This window comes from Scyliorhinus canicula, chromosome 9 (genome assembly GCF_902713615.1).
Source record: "Scyliorhinus canicula chromosome 9, sScyCan1.1, whole genome shotgun sequence".
NCBI lineage: Eukaryota > Metazoa > Chordata > Chondrichthyes > Carcharhiniformes > Scyliorhinidae > Scyliorhinus > Scyliorhinus canicula.
This window is the reverse complement of record NC_052154.1, coordinates 132,441,458-132,456,749: the sequence shown is the minus strand read 5'-3', so window position 1 is coordinate 132,456,749 and position 15,292 is coordinate 132,441,458. Positions and strand designations below refer to the sequence as shown.

The 15,292-nt window shown below is 44.8% G+C and overlaps 1 protein-coding gene across 7 annotated transcripts in view; it reads right to left on the bottom strand.

Annotated features, from left to right (window-relative positions):
* LOC119971708 (inner centromere protein-like) overlaps nucleotides 1-15,292 on the bottom strand; it is a 106,214-nt gene that overhangs the window by 28,235 nt on the left and 62,687 nt on the right. For all 7 annotated transcript variants that reach the window (XM_038807626.1, XM_038807631.1, XM_038807630.1 and 4 more), the window contains 4 exons: nucleotides 14,026-14,149; nucleotides 12,387-12,509; nucleotides 10,229-10,422; nucleotides 7,925-8,063 (listed from right to left, as the gene is read on the bottom strand). In XM_038807626.1, coding sequence (XP_038663554.1) covers nucleotides 7,925-8,063; nucleotides 10,229-10,422; nucleotides 12,387-12,509; nucleotides 14,026-14,149 — 580 coding nt within the window. The remainder of the gene's footprint in view (nucleotides 1-7,924; nucleotides 8,064-10,228; nucleotides 10,423-12,386; nucleotides 12,510-14,025; nucleotides 14,150-15,292) is intronic.

The window sequence follows — 15,292 nt, the reverse complement described above, 5'->3', positions numbered from 1 at the left end:
CGGCGTAAGGCGTCGTGCAGACCTAAATCTGCCCTTCCAGATGCACCAGAACCGTTTAATTATCACAAAGGCGACGAAGAAAGGGAAGGAGACAGTAAATTTCTCAGCAGTGTCCTCAATGCTCCAATGATAGAGGTGGCGGGCCCGGAAGGACAACCGATACTAGTCCCCAGACCGTGGACAATGAAAGACATTGAATGTGCCTATGAACAACTCCCGGATCCCAGAGAAGCGAGAGGTCAGAAACTTGCAGGCGAGTTACGCAAGTTCTGCCTCGAGTTTCGCCCCACGTCTCATGAGATGCGGCGATTATTGGGAGGAAATTGGGCGCAGACATCTCCAAGAGCCGATACAATTGGCCAGATGATAATGTACGAGCTCGCCAAGTTCAACCAGACCATGCAGATAATGTGCCTTATAATGCCTTTGTTACAGGTCTGGTGGATGTCTGTCAAACTGCCTTTCCGGTAAGAATGGACATGACAAAAATTGCTATGTGTAAGCAGCGTGACGGTGAAACTGAGTCCCAGTACCTGACCCGGCTCACAGAAGTCCATAACGCTCATAGTGGACTTACACCACCAGCTGACATGAATACAGCTGAAGTGACTCCGTATGAGGCACATCTGCAGAACAGTTTTATGAATGGATTAAGTGAGGACATCGCTAAGAAGGTGAAAAATACATGTATTACATGGGACACAGGGAAACTCAACTTAATCGAATACGCCATACACGCTGAAAAGCTACTGACACAAGAAAAGGCGAAGCAGAACAAAAGGAGGGAGGATAAGAGTCACCAAGCACAGCTAACTATGATGCAGATGGTGACACAGGTTGCAGAAGGTCAGCAACGAGGAAGAGGTAGAGGACAGACAAGAGGAAGAGGCAGGGGAGGTTGAGGGCGAGGACGCGGTAAGACGGATGGGTGTTTCACGTGCGGAAGCAAGGACCACTGGGCAAGAGACTGCCCAACAAAGAGACAAGAAGGGCCAAGAGACGATGATGACAATAGTAATTGACAAAGGGGAGGAGAGGACGATGGAGGTATGCCTGAAGAAGAGGGTGAGTCCAAAACCTTGATGCTTTGCAATGAAGAACCGCTTAAGCTAACCTCTTGTACTAACGTTCTTGAAAACTTTACACAGACTATAGAGTGTGATGCACGAATCTAAACCACGAGGCACTTATGTTAAGTATAATGAAGAATTCTATCGACGAATGCCAGTGTACGTATTAACTGTGGAAGGGGAAAGGCGTACGTTTTTAGTTGACTCCGGTGGGGGAAACTCTGTGATACAGATTAGTCAATTAAAGGCACCGATTAAGACGAGTGGGAGGTACCTGAACTCCATCGGGGCATTTAGCATCATAGTACAAGAACAATTTACTGCACCCTTAAGGTGTGAGACTAATTATGGAGAAAGGTTTAAATTTGCATTTTTACTCTCTAGGTGTTGCCCGATTAATCTCATGGGACGGGATTTGATAGGAAAATTGGGACTTAGCCTGATCAGCACCCCAGAGGGACTAAGGGTTACGGAAGGAGAGGAAATAGCATTCCAATTTCCAAGGAGTTAAATTTGACGCCAGACCTCTGATATATATTTATGAATGGATATTGACTCCAGCGGCAGTGAGTTCAGTAAACCGAGCACTCATGGGAGAAGCACGTGAACGCGTTAACCCTATTAACACCGACTTTATGTCCAAGGAGAATCTGCACTGCACCACACACATTCACTTGGGGGGACCAGATAATCGATATGAGAATGAATGGCTCGGGAAGTTGCAAAAGTCTGAGATGCTGCTGATACGGGAATTATATTGGGATGAGCATAGGTGCGCTGCAAGTATAGACCTGTCTAGAATACGTCTGAGATCGGGAGTACCACACCCCTTTACAATAGAAGGGTCACACCCCCATGTATCGTTAGCAAAAGGGCGCAATAGACAATGGAAAGATTTGGGACCGTGGGTCCTTAAAAATCTCAAAGTCAATGATTGGACACTGCTTTCAGACACGACCGTGTGGTTCAGTGAGAGTATGCGAGCTTATAAAAAGAATCTTAACTGGCTATCTCAGGCAGAGGGAGTGGTGGAAATAGTCCCCGCCTCGGACCAGAGCCATAGGGGGAACAACCTGGAGTTTTGTACAAATTACTGCCGATGACCCGCGACTGCAGACAGTTCCGGGGAAACTTTGGGCAACGGGAAAACATGATGTGGGTCTAATACGCGATTATGAGCCCGTAAAGATTACACCAAAGTCTGATTATAGACCATGCAGAACACAGTATCCGCTAAAACCCGAAGCGGATAGAAGGGATCACCCCTGTATTCAATTCACTATTGAAGGCGGGAGTCATAGTACCCTGCGAAAACTCCAGTGCGTACACCGATTTTCCCTATAAAAAAGGCGACTCTCCCGGGAGAACCCGAGGGATGGAGGTTTGTACAGGACTTGCAGGCAGTCAATGATGCTGTTATGGCCAGAGCCCCTAATGTTCCGAATCCATATACCATTTTAGCACAGATCCCACCCGGGAGCAGGTGGTTCTCCGTAGTAGACCCCGCTAATGCATTCTTTAGCATTCCTGTTCATCCAGACGGTCAGTACTGGTTTGCTTTTTCATTTAAGGGAAGTTCTTATACATTTACAAGGTTACGTCAGGGATATTGTGAATCGCCCACCATCTACAACGAAACGTTTAAAAAGTGTTTGGAGCCACTAATCCTGTCCCGGGATCAGCCCTCCTACAGTATGTCGACGATTGTCTAATCGCAGCTCCAACCAAGGAGCAGTGTGAGCAAGACACATTGGCACTATTATGCCACCTAGCTGAGGAAGGACACAAGGCAAGCCTTTCAAAATTGCAGTTCGTGCAAGAACAAGTAAAGTTTCTGGGACATTTAATATCGGCCCAGGGTAAGACCTTAGGACAAAGCAGAGTGAAAGCAATCCAAGAAATCCCTAAACCCAGGACTAAAAAACAGTTGATGTCCTTCTTGGGGGTGTGCTCATACTGTAGGATGTTTATTCCCAACTATGCCGTCCTCGAAGCCCCTCTGAGTGACATAGCCCACGAGAAGGGGCTTGCAAGCCCACAGTACACTCAGCTGGACCCCAGAAGCAGAAAAGGCGTTCAGCAACTTGAAATTGGCTTTACAATCTACACCAACCCTAGGAATTCCCAACCCAGATAAACCTTTTACCCAAACGGTAGATGAAAAACGAGGCTGCATGACGTCCGTGCTGTTACAAGAGCACGGAGGGAAACTTCGGCCAGTGGCATATTTCTCTGCTAAATTGGACCCAGTAGCAGCAGGGCTGCCTACTTGCCTGAGAGCAGTCGCAGCTGCCGAAAAAGCAATAGCAGTCTCTAGAGATATCGTGGGATACAGTGAATTAACTTTGTTGGTACTACATGCAGTCTCACTACTTCTCCTAGAGCAAAAAACAGCTCATATGTCTGCGGCAAGGTGGTTAAGATATAACACGGTCCTGCTGGAAATGCCAAGCATTACAGTGAAAAGGTGTACCATACTTAACCCCGCCACTCTTCTTCCCACCGCAGGTGATGGGGAACCACATGATTGTGTTGCTCTAAGTTTGTAGTCCGCGACCTGACTTGTAGGATACCCCCCTACAAAATCCTGACATGGAACTGTTTGTGGATGGGTCTGCGTTCAGAGATCGAGAAGCAGGCCAGAACTGTGTGGGGTATGCCATAGTCACATCACACAACATACTAAAAGCAGAGCCACTTCCTAGACACCTCTCCGCACAAGCTGCGGAACTGATGGCCCTTACAGAAGCATGTAAACTTGCAGAAGGCAAGTCCGTTACTATCTACACAGACAGTAGATATGCCTTTGGGGTGACTCATGATTTCGGAACCTTGTGGAAACAGGGGATTCTTAACATCAACAGGCAAACCAATCACGCACCATGGGCTGATTTCTGATCTCTTGGACGCAGTCCTCTTACCCGAGTGTATTGCAGTCTGTAAGTGTGACGCACATACAGGGAAAACCGATCCAGTCTCACAGGGAAATGCAAGGGCGGATGCGGCAGCGAAAGCAGCAGCGCGAAAACAGTGATAATGTAAACATGCCAATGCTAACAGTTCCTATCCCAACAGCGGACATACAAGACCTGCAAACACAAGCCTCACGGGAAGAAAAGAAAGAATGGTCAAAGGCAGGGGGTAAGGTAAAAGAAGGGGTATGGTACGGCCCCAATGATAAGCCACGTCTACCGAGAGCGCTATTCCCTCATTATGCTAAGTTGACACACGGCAAGGACCATGTGTCAAAAGGGAGGGATGTTCAAGAGTATTGCTGCACATTGGTACACCAGAGGCTTTACTAGTTACTCCCAGAAATTTTGTGAGCGATGTGTTATTTGTGCTACCAATAATGTGGGGAGAGGAATTAAGATAAGCCCAGGGGCGCACCCAGAACCACTGAGACCCTTAGAGCATATTCAAATGGACTTTATTGAGCTAACCCCAAGTGAAGGGAAGAAATACTGCCTAGTAATGGTTGACATGTTCTCCAAGTGGGTAGAGGTGTTCCCTACAGCCAAACAAGATGCTAGTGCAGTAACCAAGGCCCTGTTAACTGAAATTATTCCACGATGGGGCATCCCAGAGAAAATCAGCACTGATAATGGCACGCCATTTGTAAACCAGGCTCTTAAGCAGGTAGGAGAATACCTAGGCATTGATCTAAGGCAACACTGTGCATACCATCCAGCGAGTGGAGGAGCGGTAGAAAGGGAAAATGCCACTCTGAAAAATAAGCCACTCTGAAAAATAACTGGACCATGCATCTGCCAATGCCTACAGAAAGCAGCTATAGCAAACCTGTCCCGCAGTTACCGGATGTTGAAACTATCTGACCCAACAGCAGCAAGGGAACAAGTTGACTTAGAGGCGGCAAACCAGTGGATACCTCCATTCGAGAATGAACTGTCAATAGGCTAATCTTCTGTATCATATAGGTATGATGATACCTGATGTATGTTCTTTGAGCAAACATTTGTTTAACAATAAGGGAATGTAGATATTGCTTAGGTATCTACATAAGATACCTATGTAGGTATGGCTGCGATTAAAATTTTGATAGATGTAGTCATTAGGATGAGAAAAAGGAGGGAATTGTAATGGACAATTTTAATACTTAATATTGAATAACTGCTTAATAGTGTGATTAACTGTGTGTGTGTGTGTGTGTGCGTGCGCGCGAGGTTAGAGAGAGAGAGAGAAACTGCAAAACTGATATCCCAGCTGTCTGAAGGTCGAGATAGTAAGGCCAGGAGAAAAACAACTCCTTATATGGAATGGAGATTTACTTGTATCTTTTGAATGTATAAAGACTGACGGTTGCGGCGCTCGGCGCGCTTTCCTCTCTCTCCTGTAGAGAGAGGGTGTCCTCTGCAGAGTTAAGAAATAAACTAACTTGCTCTTATTCATGACTGATTATTTCCGAGTTTTCCTTTTTCCCCACCACAAGTGCTTAGGCGCTGTTTATAGGAGGCAAATTTGCAAAGTTGGAGGACCTGGAGGAAGAGTACAAGTTTCCCCAGGGGGAATAGCTTTAGGTACCTGCAGGTTCGGGACTTTTAAGAAAAGAGGTGCCATCCTTTCCGCCCCTGGGGTTGCAGGGCAAAGTGCTGTTGAAAGACGAAATAGGGAGGGAAAGGTGTCAGCTGTCTATAAAAGGAGTTTATGGAGTGGGAGGGAGCCCATTAAGCACAAGGGGAGGAGGCACTGAGAGGGGAGGTTGGGGCCGAGGCCTTGCGGAGGGTGAACAAGTCCTCTTCATGTGCGAGGCTAAGCCTCATCCAGTTCAGTGGTACATAGAGCTCATATGACAGTGGTGAGGATGAGTAGGTTCTTTGAGGGAGTAGAGGATAGGTGTGGTCGGTGCACGAGGTTGGTGGGGGAAGGGGTGCCTCGAATCACATCCACATGTTCTGGGCACGTCCAAGATTGAGAGGTTTCTCGGATGTGAAGTCTGAGATCATGGTGTGGAGGTGGTTCACCTGGAAGTGGATTGATTTCTTTAATGTGGTTTGAGAGGTCAGCATGGGTGTTTAAAATGGGGAAGGCAGGATGCGAGGAGGGGTTGGCGTCAGGGGAGTAGGTGTTGGTTGTTTATAGAGTTGTTTGTTGTTCTTTTGATTCTGCCTTGAATAAAAAAAATTTCTAAAAAGTATGGCAAAGGAGGCTGCCATTCAACCCAATCCATTTGTGCTGGCCACTATGAGATGTTCAATTTAATCCCACTTTCCAAGTAATAAAAGCAAATTACTGCGGATGCTGGAATCTGAAACGAAAGGGAAAATGGTGGAAAATCAAGGGCAGCATGGTAGCATGGTGGTTAGCATAAATGCTTCACAGCTCCAGGGTCCCAGGTTCGATTCCCGGCTGGGTCACTGTCTGTGCGGAGTCTGCACGTCCTCCCCGTGTGTGCGTGGGTTTCCTCCGGGTGCTCCGGTTTCCTCCCACAGTCCAAAGATGTGCGGGTTAGGTGGATTGGCCATGCTAAATTGCCCGTAGTGTCCTAAAAGGTAAGGTTAAGGGGGGGGGTTGTTGGGTTACGGGTATAAGGTGGATACGTGGGTTTGAGTAGGGTGATCATTGCTCGGCACACCATCGAGGGCCGAAGGGCCTGTTCTGTGCTGTACTGTTCTATGTTCTATGTTCTAAGTCTGGCCGCATCGGTAGGGAGAGAAAAGAGCTAACGTTTCGAGTCCTATGACTCTTTGTCAAAGCTTTTCCCCCCACTTTCCAAGTTATTGGTCCATAATCTTAATGCGATGTACCACCTCTACACCCTTTCAGGCAACAGGTTCCAAACTTCCACCATTCTCTGGGTGAAAGAATTTCTAAATGTCCTTATAATCTTCTACCAATTATTTAAAACCCATCCCTCCTGGTTATTGACATCTCTAGAGAAAATACATTCTTCCAAGTCACTGTCTGGGCTTCTCAATTTTATATATTAAATCTACCTTTATTAAAAAGAAAACCAGCCCACCTGATCTTTCCTGGTATCTAAAATTCTCCTGCACATGACTAATTCCAGCCTCTTGTGCTTACGTGCCCTATCTTTCCACTATCAGTGGTTATGCCTTCAGTTGCACTGACTCTGGAATCCCCCTCTTTCCTCCTTCTAAATATTTGCTTCTTAAAGCTTTTGACCGAGCTTTTGGTCAATTACCTGTGGCTCCATGTCAAACCTCTGACAATGTTACTCTGAAACTCCTTGGAATGTTTTACTCTGTTAAAGGCACCATATAAATTAAAGTTGTCCGTTTCTCACCTCGGTCCAATTGTAGCATCTCTGTTCCTCTCCCGAGATCAGTTAACTCAGGGGAATGAAACAGGGACCTTCTTGGACTGTATAACTCAGCTACTTGGCTTCACTAACTTAGAGGGAAGCACGAAAAACAACTTTCCAAAATAGAAGCAACTTTCTGAAAGTAGAGACCAAAATTAGGCATCCACTTTGCGTCATCTAACTAGTGCACTAGTTTACCACTAGAATCTTATTCTGAAATTGATATTTACTTTCAAATTACTGAATCATACTGTACAAATTTCAGTAACTAGACAGCTTTTCCACCCAAATTCTTCTGTTCTTTAGTACTTCTGCCGAAAAAACCTTCAATTTGTACAATTTAATATACCTGTAGGCCATTTATTATGTAATAAGGATGAAAATCACTGCAGAAATGTCCTGTAACGCAGTCAGCTCCCAGGGTTGCCATAAAATGTTGTGCCACAGGACAGAACTGACAGTAAATCAAATTGTAGCGACATGAACACGAGTTGAGATTTCTAAGTGGGAGTACAAACTGGAATACTCCAAGGGTGGGGTATTTCAAAAATCCCAGGACGAGGCTACTTACCCCCTTTTTTTCTTTCCCCTGTGCTTCATTAAACTTTTCCTTTCCTCGTTGAGCTTGCAGTGCAGCATCCTCCCGTGCTGTTCGCTCCAGCTCTCGTTGTAACTGAAGGGCTTTTTCTTGCTCCAAACGTTCACATTCTCTGTTAAAAGTGGAATTTGTTAATCAATCTAATTGTCACAAAATTCTATTTTTGAAACAATGCATTTAATATGAGTCTGCAGATCTTGAACTTCAGCAATAACGCATCATGGCCCATCGAGTCTGCACCGGCTCTTGGAAAGAGCACCCAACTTAAGCTCACACTTCCACCCTATCCCCGTAAGCCAGTAACCCCATCTAACCCAAGGGCAATTTAGCATGGCCAATCCACTTAACCTGCACATCATTTGGGATCTTGAGCTCCACAACTTCACTGTTTTTGTGCTCTCTTATTTTGAACACGGTAGCACCGTGGTTAGCACAGTTGCTTCACAGCTCCAGGGACCCAGGTTTGATTACCGGCTTGGGTCACTGTCCATGTGGAGTCTGCACGTTTTCCCCGTGTCTGCGCGGGTTTCCTCCGGGTGCTCCGGTTTCCTCCCACAAGTCCCGAAAAGAAGTGCTGTTAGGTGATTTCGACATTCTGAATTCTCCCTCCGTATACCTGAACAGGTGTCAGAATGTGGCGACTAGGGGATTTTCACAGTTACTTCATTGCAGTGTTAATGCAAGTCTACGTGTGACAATAAAGATCATAAAAATGTTTATAGTATCTGGTCAGGCCACAACTAGGTTATTAAATCTCGTTTTGGCCACCACATGGGAAGGATGCAAGGGTCCTTCGAGGATGCAGAGGAGATTTAGGAGAGATTTAGGAGAATGGTTCCAGGAAGAAGAATTGTAGCAACAAAATTAGGTTGGAAAAGCAGAGGTTGTGCTCCTTGAAGCAAAAGAGGTTGCAGATCTATATGATACAAGTGCACAGATTTAGGCAAGGTAAACAAAGAAAAGCTACTCCCACTAGCTGATGATACAAGGACTAGGTTACACAGATTTAAAGATTGTGGGTAAGAAATACAGGTGGCTGGGAGGAATAATTCTTTTTGATAAACACTGCCGACCAATGGTAACAACAGGGAACTCTCTGCTTGACGGCGTTGCGGTATTAGAAGCAGAGATGGTCAATAAAATTGGAAAGGTACTGAGGGAAGTAAACTTGCAGGGTCAAGGGATAGAAGCATAGAATGGTTACAGGACAGCTGCAAAGAGCCAGCATGGACTTGGGTGGGCCAAATGGCCTCCTTCTGTGCCGTTCTGACTATCTACATAGTACAAATTGCATCTCAATGAAGTCAACTCCCTTCCTGGCAGATCAGGCAAGGAGGGAGTGATTTAAACAGGGGGTCCTGAAACACGCTAAAGATAGAAAATAAAACAGTCCATGCAAGTTTTAGACTAACCAATGAAGACATGTTAAACCCTCACGGAGATATTACCATTTAATGTGGAAAACAGTTTCATTCATGGGTATTCAGTAGAGACCAATTAAATCCCAATATTCACAAAATCAACACAAGATCACGGTCAACTTACGTAGACCATTTAAACTTAAGCTATTAGTCCCCACAGAACAAAGATTATAGGTTTCAGAAACCATTAATTGTCTTCATTAGCAAGCCAACTCTGAATGGCAGTATTTCACTTCGACAATGCTCCAACTCCCTGCCCTGATCACTAATTGGAGTAGGAACGCTACACTATCTATTCCACTTCACCTACTGGCAAGATAGTTTAAATTCCACGGAAATCTGTACTGTCCAATTACTGCACCCCATTTAAAGCAACCGTCGTCATTGCAACTTCAGTTACACCAACCATCAACCCCCAAAACTGGGCTGGACAGGTGTAAACAACGACAGCATAAACTTTGCCCATTTAGTTTCTGGGAGTTCAAGTTACAAGTCTTGAACACTTAGATGATCATCTCTTCAACATAATCTTGGGTTATCTAAGGATTCTCTTTCTAAGAACTCAAGTCTAGTGTATCTCGAGCTGTATAATATTTAGGCAGGAGGCTACACCTCTCCATGGTATAGAACAATGGTTGGCAAGGATCCTTCCAAACAATCCAAATATGAATTACCGCCATAAAAGAAAGTGCACCATCCAGAACTACTGGTATTGGGGTATGAAAAATATTCAATTTGAGCAAATGAATCAGGAGTACTACAGAAGGTGGCCACACATTTGGCCAAGCATTTAGGTCAGAGATTAATTTTCTCTACAATACATATATGACAGCTGCAACATTTTATTGCTCCATACTTCTCTGCCTGGATGTTCTCTTGCTCCTGCTTTCTTTCCCGCTCCCTATCTGCGGCCAGTTGCAGCTCACGCAGTCGTTCTCTCTCTAGCTCAGCTTGCCGCCGCTCTTGAAGCTTTCTGGCTTCTGCCATTTTACGTTGCCGCTCCAGCTCTTCCTCCTTCTTGCGCTGCTGTAACTCTAGTCGTTCATCTTCCTGCAAGAGTAAACACTTATCAATTGTTCTCAGCTGGTCAGAATTTGAAGGAAGCAGTTAACATTTGAAGATCACAAATGGACTTTTTTTGCTTAATAGGATTAAATAGTCAAAATGGGCCATTTGTTGTACAAGTATTTAAAGAGCTACTAAAACAACCATAGTCTTGGCAAACAAAATTTTAGGGAGGTAGAAAATAATCCACAATGTTAGATTATTTGTGCTACACAAATAAAAAGGAAATATTATGCACTGGCTAACCACGGCATGCTGGGGAAAATTTATCCAAGGAAGGAAGTGAAGAAAAGCAGAAACCCATCTTTTGACATTATACATTCAGTATCTTGATATAATCACTTGCTGTAGAGGTTGTAAGCACCTCATCTTGAAAATAAATTGACTTGGCGTCCCCAGGAGTGTGAAGTCTGGTGATGTAGTCCAATGTTTATTTTTTTTAAATAACTAGCATCACTTTTGGAGAGACAGAAGCAGCTAAGACTGGCCTAGGATAGGTTATATTCAACTGATATCCTCCTATGATTAATGTTCAAAGAAAACAGATACTTGGGCATGATGAAAGGAGACTCACTGCTTCCATTAAATTGCATCTTTGCACAATACAACCTCTTGCATTGGGAGGGAGAGCAAAAATGTGAAACAGCAAGAGCAAAACATGAGACACGGGGCAGGGGATTATTCTGCACCTCCACGTCAGGTTTCTCTGTTGCATCAAAGCGATTTCTCAAATCTAACAGCGTGAGTTCACCAGCAGTGAGACCGGAAGATCCTGCTGGCAGGAGCAGCTGAAAATTTCCACCCCTGCCGCCCCAACAGATACAAAGTGAAATATTTCATAAACATTTTGGTCCAATACAAAAGTCTCTTATCCCGCGACAATTTACTTCATATCATTAATAGCACATCTTGTGATACCAAAACTTCCTCAGCTCATTATGATCCATTTAAACACAACAAATGTATGCTTAAGTATTTGTTACAGCTGTATGAATAAAGTATAATCCCAAGCCGGATGCATCTTCTTAACAGGAATCTTTGCTCAATGCATACAGATACACCACGTGGATGCTTTAGGTTCCATTTGGTGACTGTCTTAGGCTGTTGTCATACACCTGGTAAACATTGCCAAAGAATTTCAGGCAAGTTAATTCAAATAATGCAAAGTTCAGAGAAGAAAGAAACAAATGCGCCAATAGTTCACTTGGTGGCCTGGAGGAAAAGCAGGAGAGTTGGTCACCGTACCAAATTTCACAAGGAAATGGAATCAAGCTCAGCTGTGATCCTCTCATGTCAAATAGCCTGCTGACACACTTTTCCTTGGTTTAATATTTAAGGACGTAGTACACAAGTATTAAGTTGCCATTGTCCCAAATGTCCATAGGCTTCTTTCCCCTTTGATGGGGAGAGCTGACTGGTGGTGGTTTAACCCGAGGATCACCACACCTCAGGTGAGGGGAAAGGCCAAGAAGGCAGGGCCTTCATGAATAACCGGAGCCAGTACAGGAAATGAAACAGTGCTGCTGGCCACACTCTGCATCATGAAACCGGCCCCCGATACACATAATAATAATAATCTTTATTAGTGTCACAAGAACGCATACGTCAACACTACCACAATTAAGTTACTGTGAAAATCCCCTAGTCGCCACACTCCGCGACCTGTTCGGGTATGCTGAAGGAGAATTCAGAATGTCCAATTCACCTCACAAGCACGTCTTTCGGGACTTGTGGGAGGAAATCAGAGCACCCGGAGGAAATCCACGCAAACAGAGAGAATACACAGACAGTAACCCAAGCTAAGAATCAAACCCGGGTCCCTGGCGCTGTAAAGCAACAGTGCTAACCACTGTGCTACCATGTCGCCCTATTACATCATCAGGAATCACCACCTCTTGGTGGTAGGGGAAACAGAATTAAGTAGTATTTTGATACTATAGCAGACATACCAGCTGTTGCAATTTCTGTTTTCGAGCTGCCTCTTCTTGCAATCTTCGAGCTTCTGCCTCTTCCGTCCTTTTAGCAGCTACTTTCTTTTTAGCTTTATCTTCAGCAATCCGCTCCTCTCGCATCTGTAAAGGGATGCAGAATGCTACATTGATCTCTCCAAGTGAGGCTGCATAATATATTTTTTTAAAAGGGGAGGCGGGGAGAAAGAATGTCTGTTCCCTGTTTGACACCTGGATTACCTGCAAAAAGTTATACTTAAATATCAGAATTATACCTTTTTAAAAAAAAACAAACATTTTATTGAGGTATTTTTGGTTTTACAACAACAACAACAAAAGAAACGATGTACACGAGTCTATAAACAGTGCAAAAAGCCTGCTTCCTCCTTCACAGGTCCCCCCTACTCCAAGCTAAACTAACCCCCCCCCAGGCTACCAGGGAAGCAAAGGCCAGAATGTCTGCCTCTTTCTCCTCCTGGATTCCCAGATCTTCCGACACCCCGAAAATCGCCACCTCCGGACTCGGTGCTACCCTTGTTTTTAAACACTGTGGACATGACATCTGCAAACCCCTGTCAGAATCCCCTGAGCTTTGGGCATGTCCAAAACATGTGGACATGGTTCGCTGGCCCCCCCCCGCACACCTTGCGCATCCATCTTTTACCCCAAAGAACCTGCTCATCCGGGACACTGTCATGTGAGTACGGTGAATTACCTTAAACTGTATCATGCTGAGCCTGGCGCATGTTGTGGACGTGTTGACTCTAATCAACGCATCTGCCCAGAGACCATCCTCGATCTCTCCTCCTAACTCCTCTTCCCACTTGCGCTTCAGCTCCTCAGTCTGCGTGTCCTCTGACCCCACGAGTTCCTTATAGATGTCAGAGACCTTCCCTTCTCCCACCCACCCTCTGGAAACTACCCTATCCTGTATCCCTCTTGGTGGTAGGAGCAGGAAGGTTGAGACCTGCCTACTTAGGAAGTCCCGCACCTGCAGGTACCTGAATTAGTTTCCCCCTCGCCAATCCAAATTTCTCCTCCAGCTCCCTCCTCCTCCTCAACATATCCCCCATCCTCTCAATTCCTGCTCTTTGCCATCTCCGAAACCCCCCAGTCCATCCTTTCAGAGGCAAACCAGTGATTATTACAAATTGGAGACCAGACCGATGCTCCCTCCGCATCCACATGCTTCCTCCATTACCCCCAGACTCTCAGGGCCGCCACCACCACGGGGCGGCAGGAACCGCAGAGGCGCCGTTATCAACGCCCCCAAGCTGGTGCCCTTACATGAAGCTGCCTCCATACGCTTCCATGCTGACCCTCCCCCCACTACTCACTTCCTGATCATGGCTATATTCGCCACCCAATAGTAGTTACTGAAGTTTGGCAGCGCCAGCCTGCCCTCTCCATGGCTCTGCTCAGGCATCCCCCTTTTTACTCGCAGGGTCTTGCCCACCCATACAAAGCCAGTGATCACTTTGTTAATCCGTTTAAAAAAGGACCGCGGAATAAAGATGGGGAGAGACTGAAACACAAACAGGAATCTTCACCAGCTAATGACAATGGGAGCGCTTCCCACCTTCGGAAATCGTCCTTCATTTGGTCTACTCATCGGGCCAGATTGAGTGCAGAATTATACCTTTTCATTCTTCTCATCAATCTGTGAATTTTTTTGATCAATTTTTCTTTTTCTCTTTTCCTCCTCCTGCTGTTCAACTTTGGAACGAGTTTCCAAAACACGTTTCAGCCGCATTTCCCGCTTACTGTGCAAGAAAAAACAATTGTATTCAAAAATAAAGTTTGGAAAAGAACGATAACACCCATCTTGCATAGAGCCCACACTGTCTTTCGATAAGCCTGTTTTTCAGTTTTGGTCACATCAACCGCTCATCATTCAATCTGTATCAACTACATTCAACCATCAGAAATTCACCTACATTGGAATCTAAACTCTCTACCCATTTTGCCATCTGCAGAGGAGAAACTTTTATTTTATTTTACAACTTTGTTTTCTTGTTCTAGGGCGTCATCTTTATGCCCCCTAGCTGCCCTTGCTCAGGACATTCATGGCCCGATTCCATTTCCATTCCTTAATGCTGTCGCAACTGAGGCCGGTACAAAATGAGCATTTTACTGTGACACATCTCTTTTCCTCAGCTTTTTCTGCTAAGCCTGCTACTTCATGCCTTTCCCCACGTTAACACAACCCCATGCAGCTTACTTTCCTCTTTTTAAACACTGTCTCATCTCCATTACCATGTTTCTTCATTATCCAGCTTCTTTATTTTATTTTCCTTCGAAATTTACACTTTTTGGAATATTTCCAGCTTGTCCAAGCCACTGCCTTACCTCTGAAATTACCTCCACCCTTTACTGATTCACAGAACTAATCTAGGAACCAGCAATGTGTTTATGCATCAAACACCATTCGAGTATAATGCTTTAAGCTTTAAAATTAACTTGTTCTCAGATTAGTACTGAGAAATATACACAATGGGGAAAAGAACGAGTCCTTGTTTTAACTCATTTTCTATACTTTGCCTCAGCTCCACTTAAAATCCAGCTTCTGCTCCTTCCTCGCACTTTTTGCTCGTTGTGTATACTGACTAACTCAAAATGATGCACTGAGACACTATACATAACCATGAATTCCTGTAATGTGGATCAGTCAGTAAATGAAACAAGGTTTATTATATAGAAGATGGCAATAGATAAAATCAGAAATCTCAGTAACTGTAGAGAGTCATCTAATGGTTAGAATCTGCAACTACATTTTGACAGTTGACACAAGAATGCTATTTTTAGCAAACTGCCAAAAAAGCAATATAGGATTTGCAGGCACTAAAATGACTAATAGTGAGGTTATTTGAGGTTTTCAGGAACAAAGGTTCTGTTTCTGGTTTGCA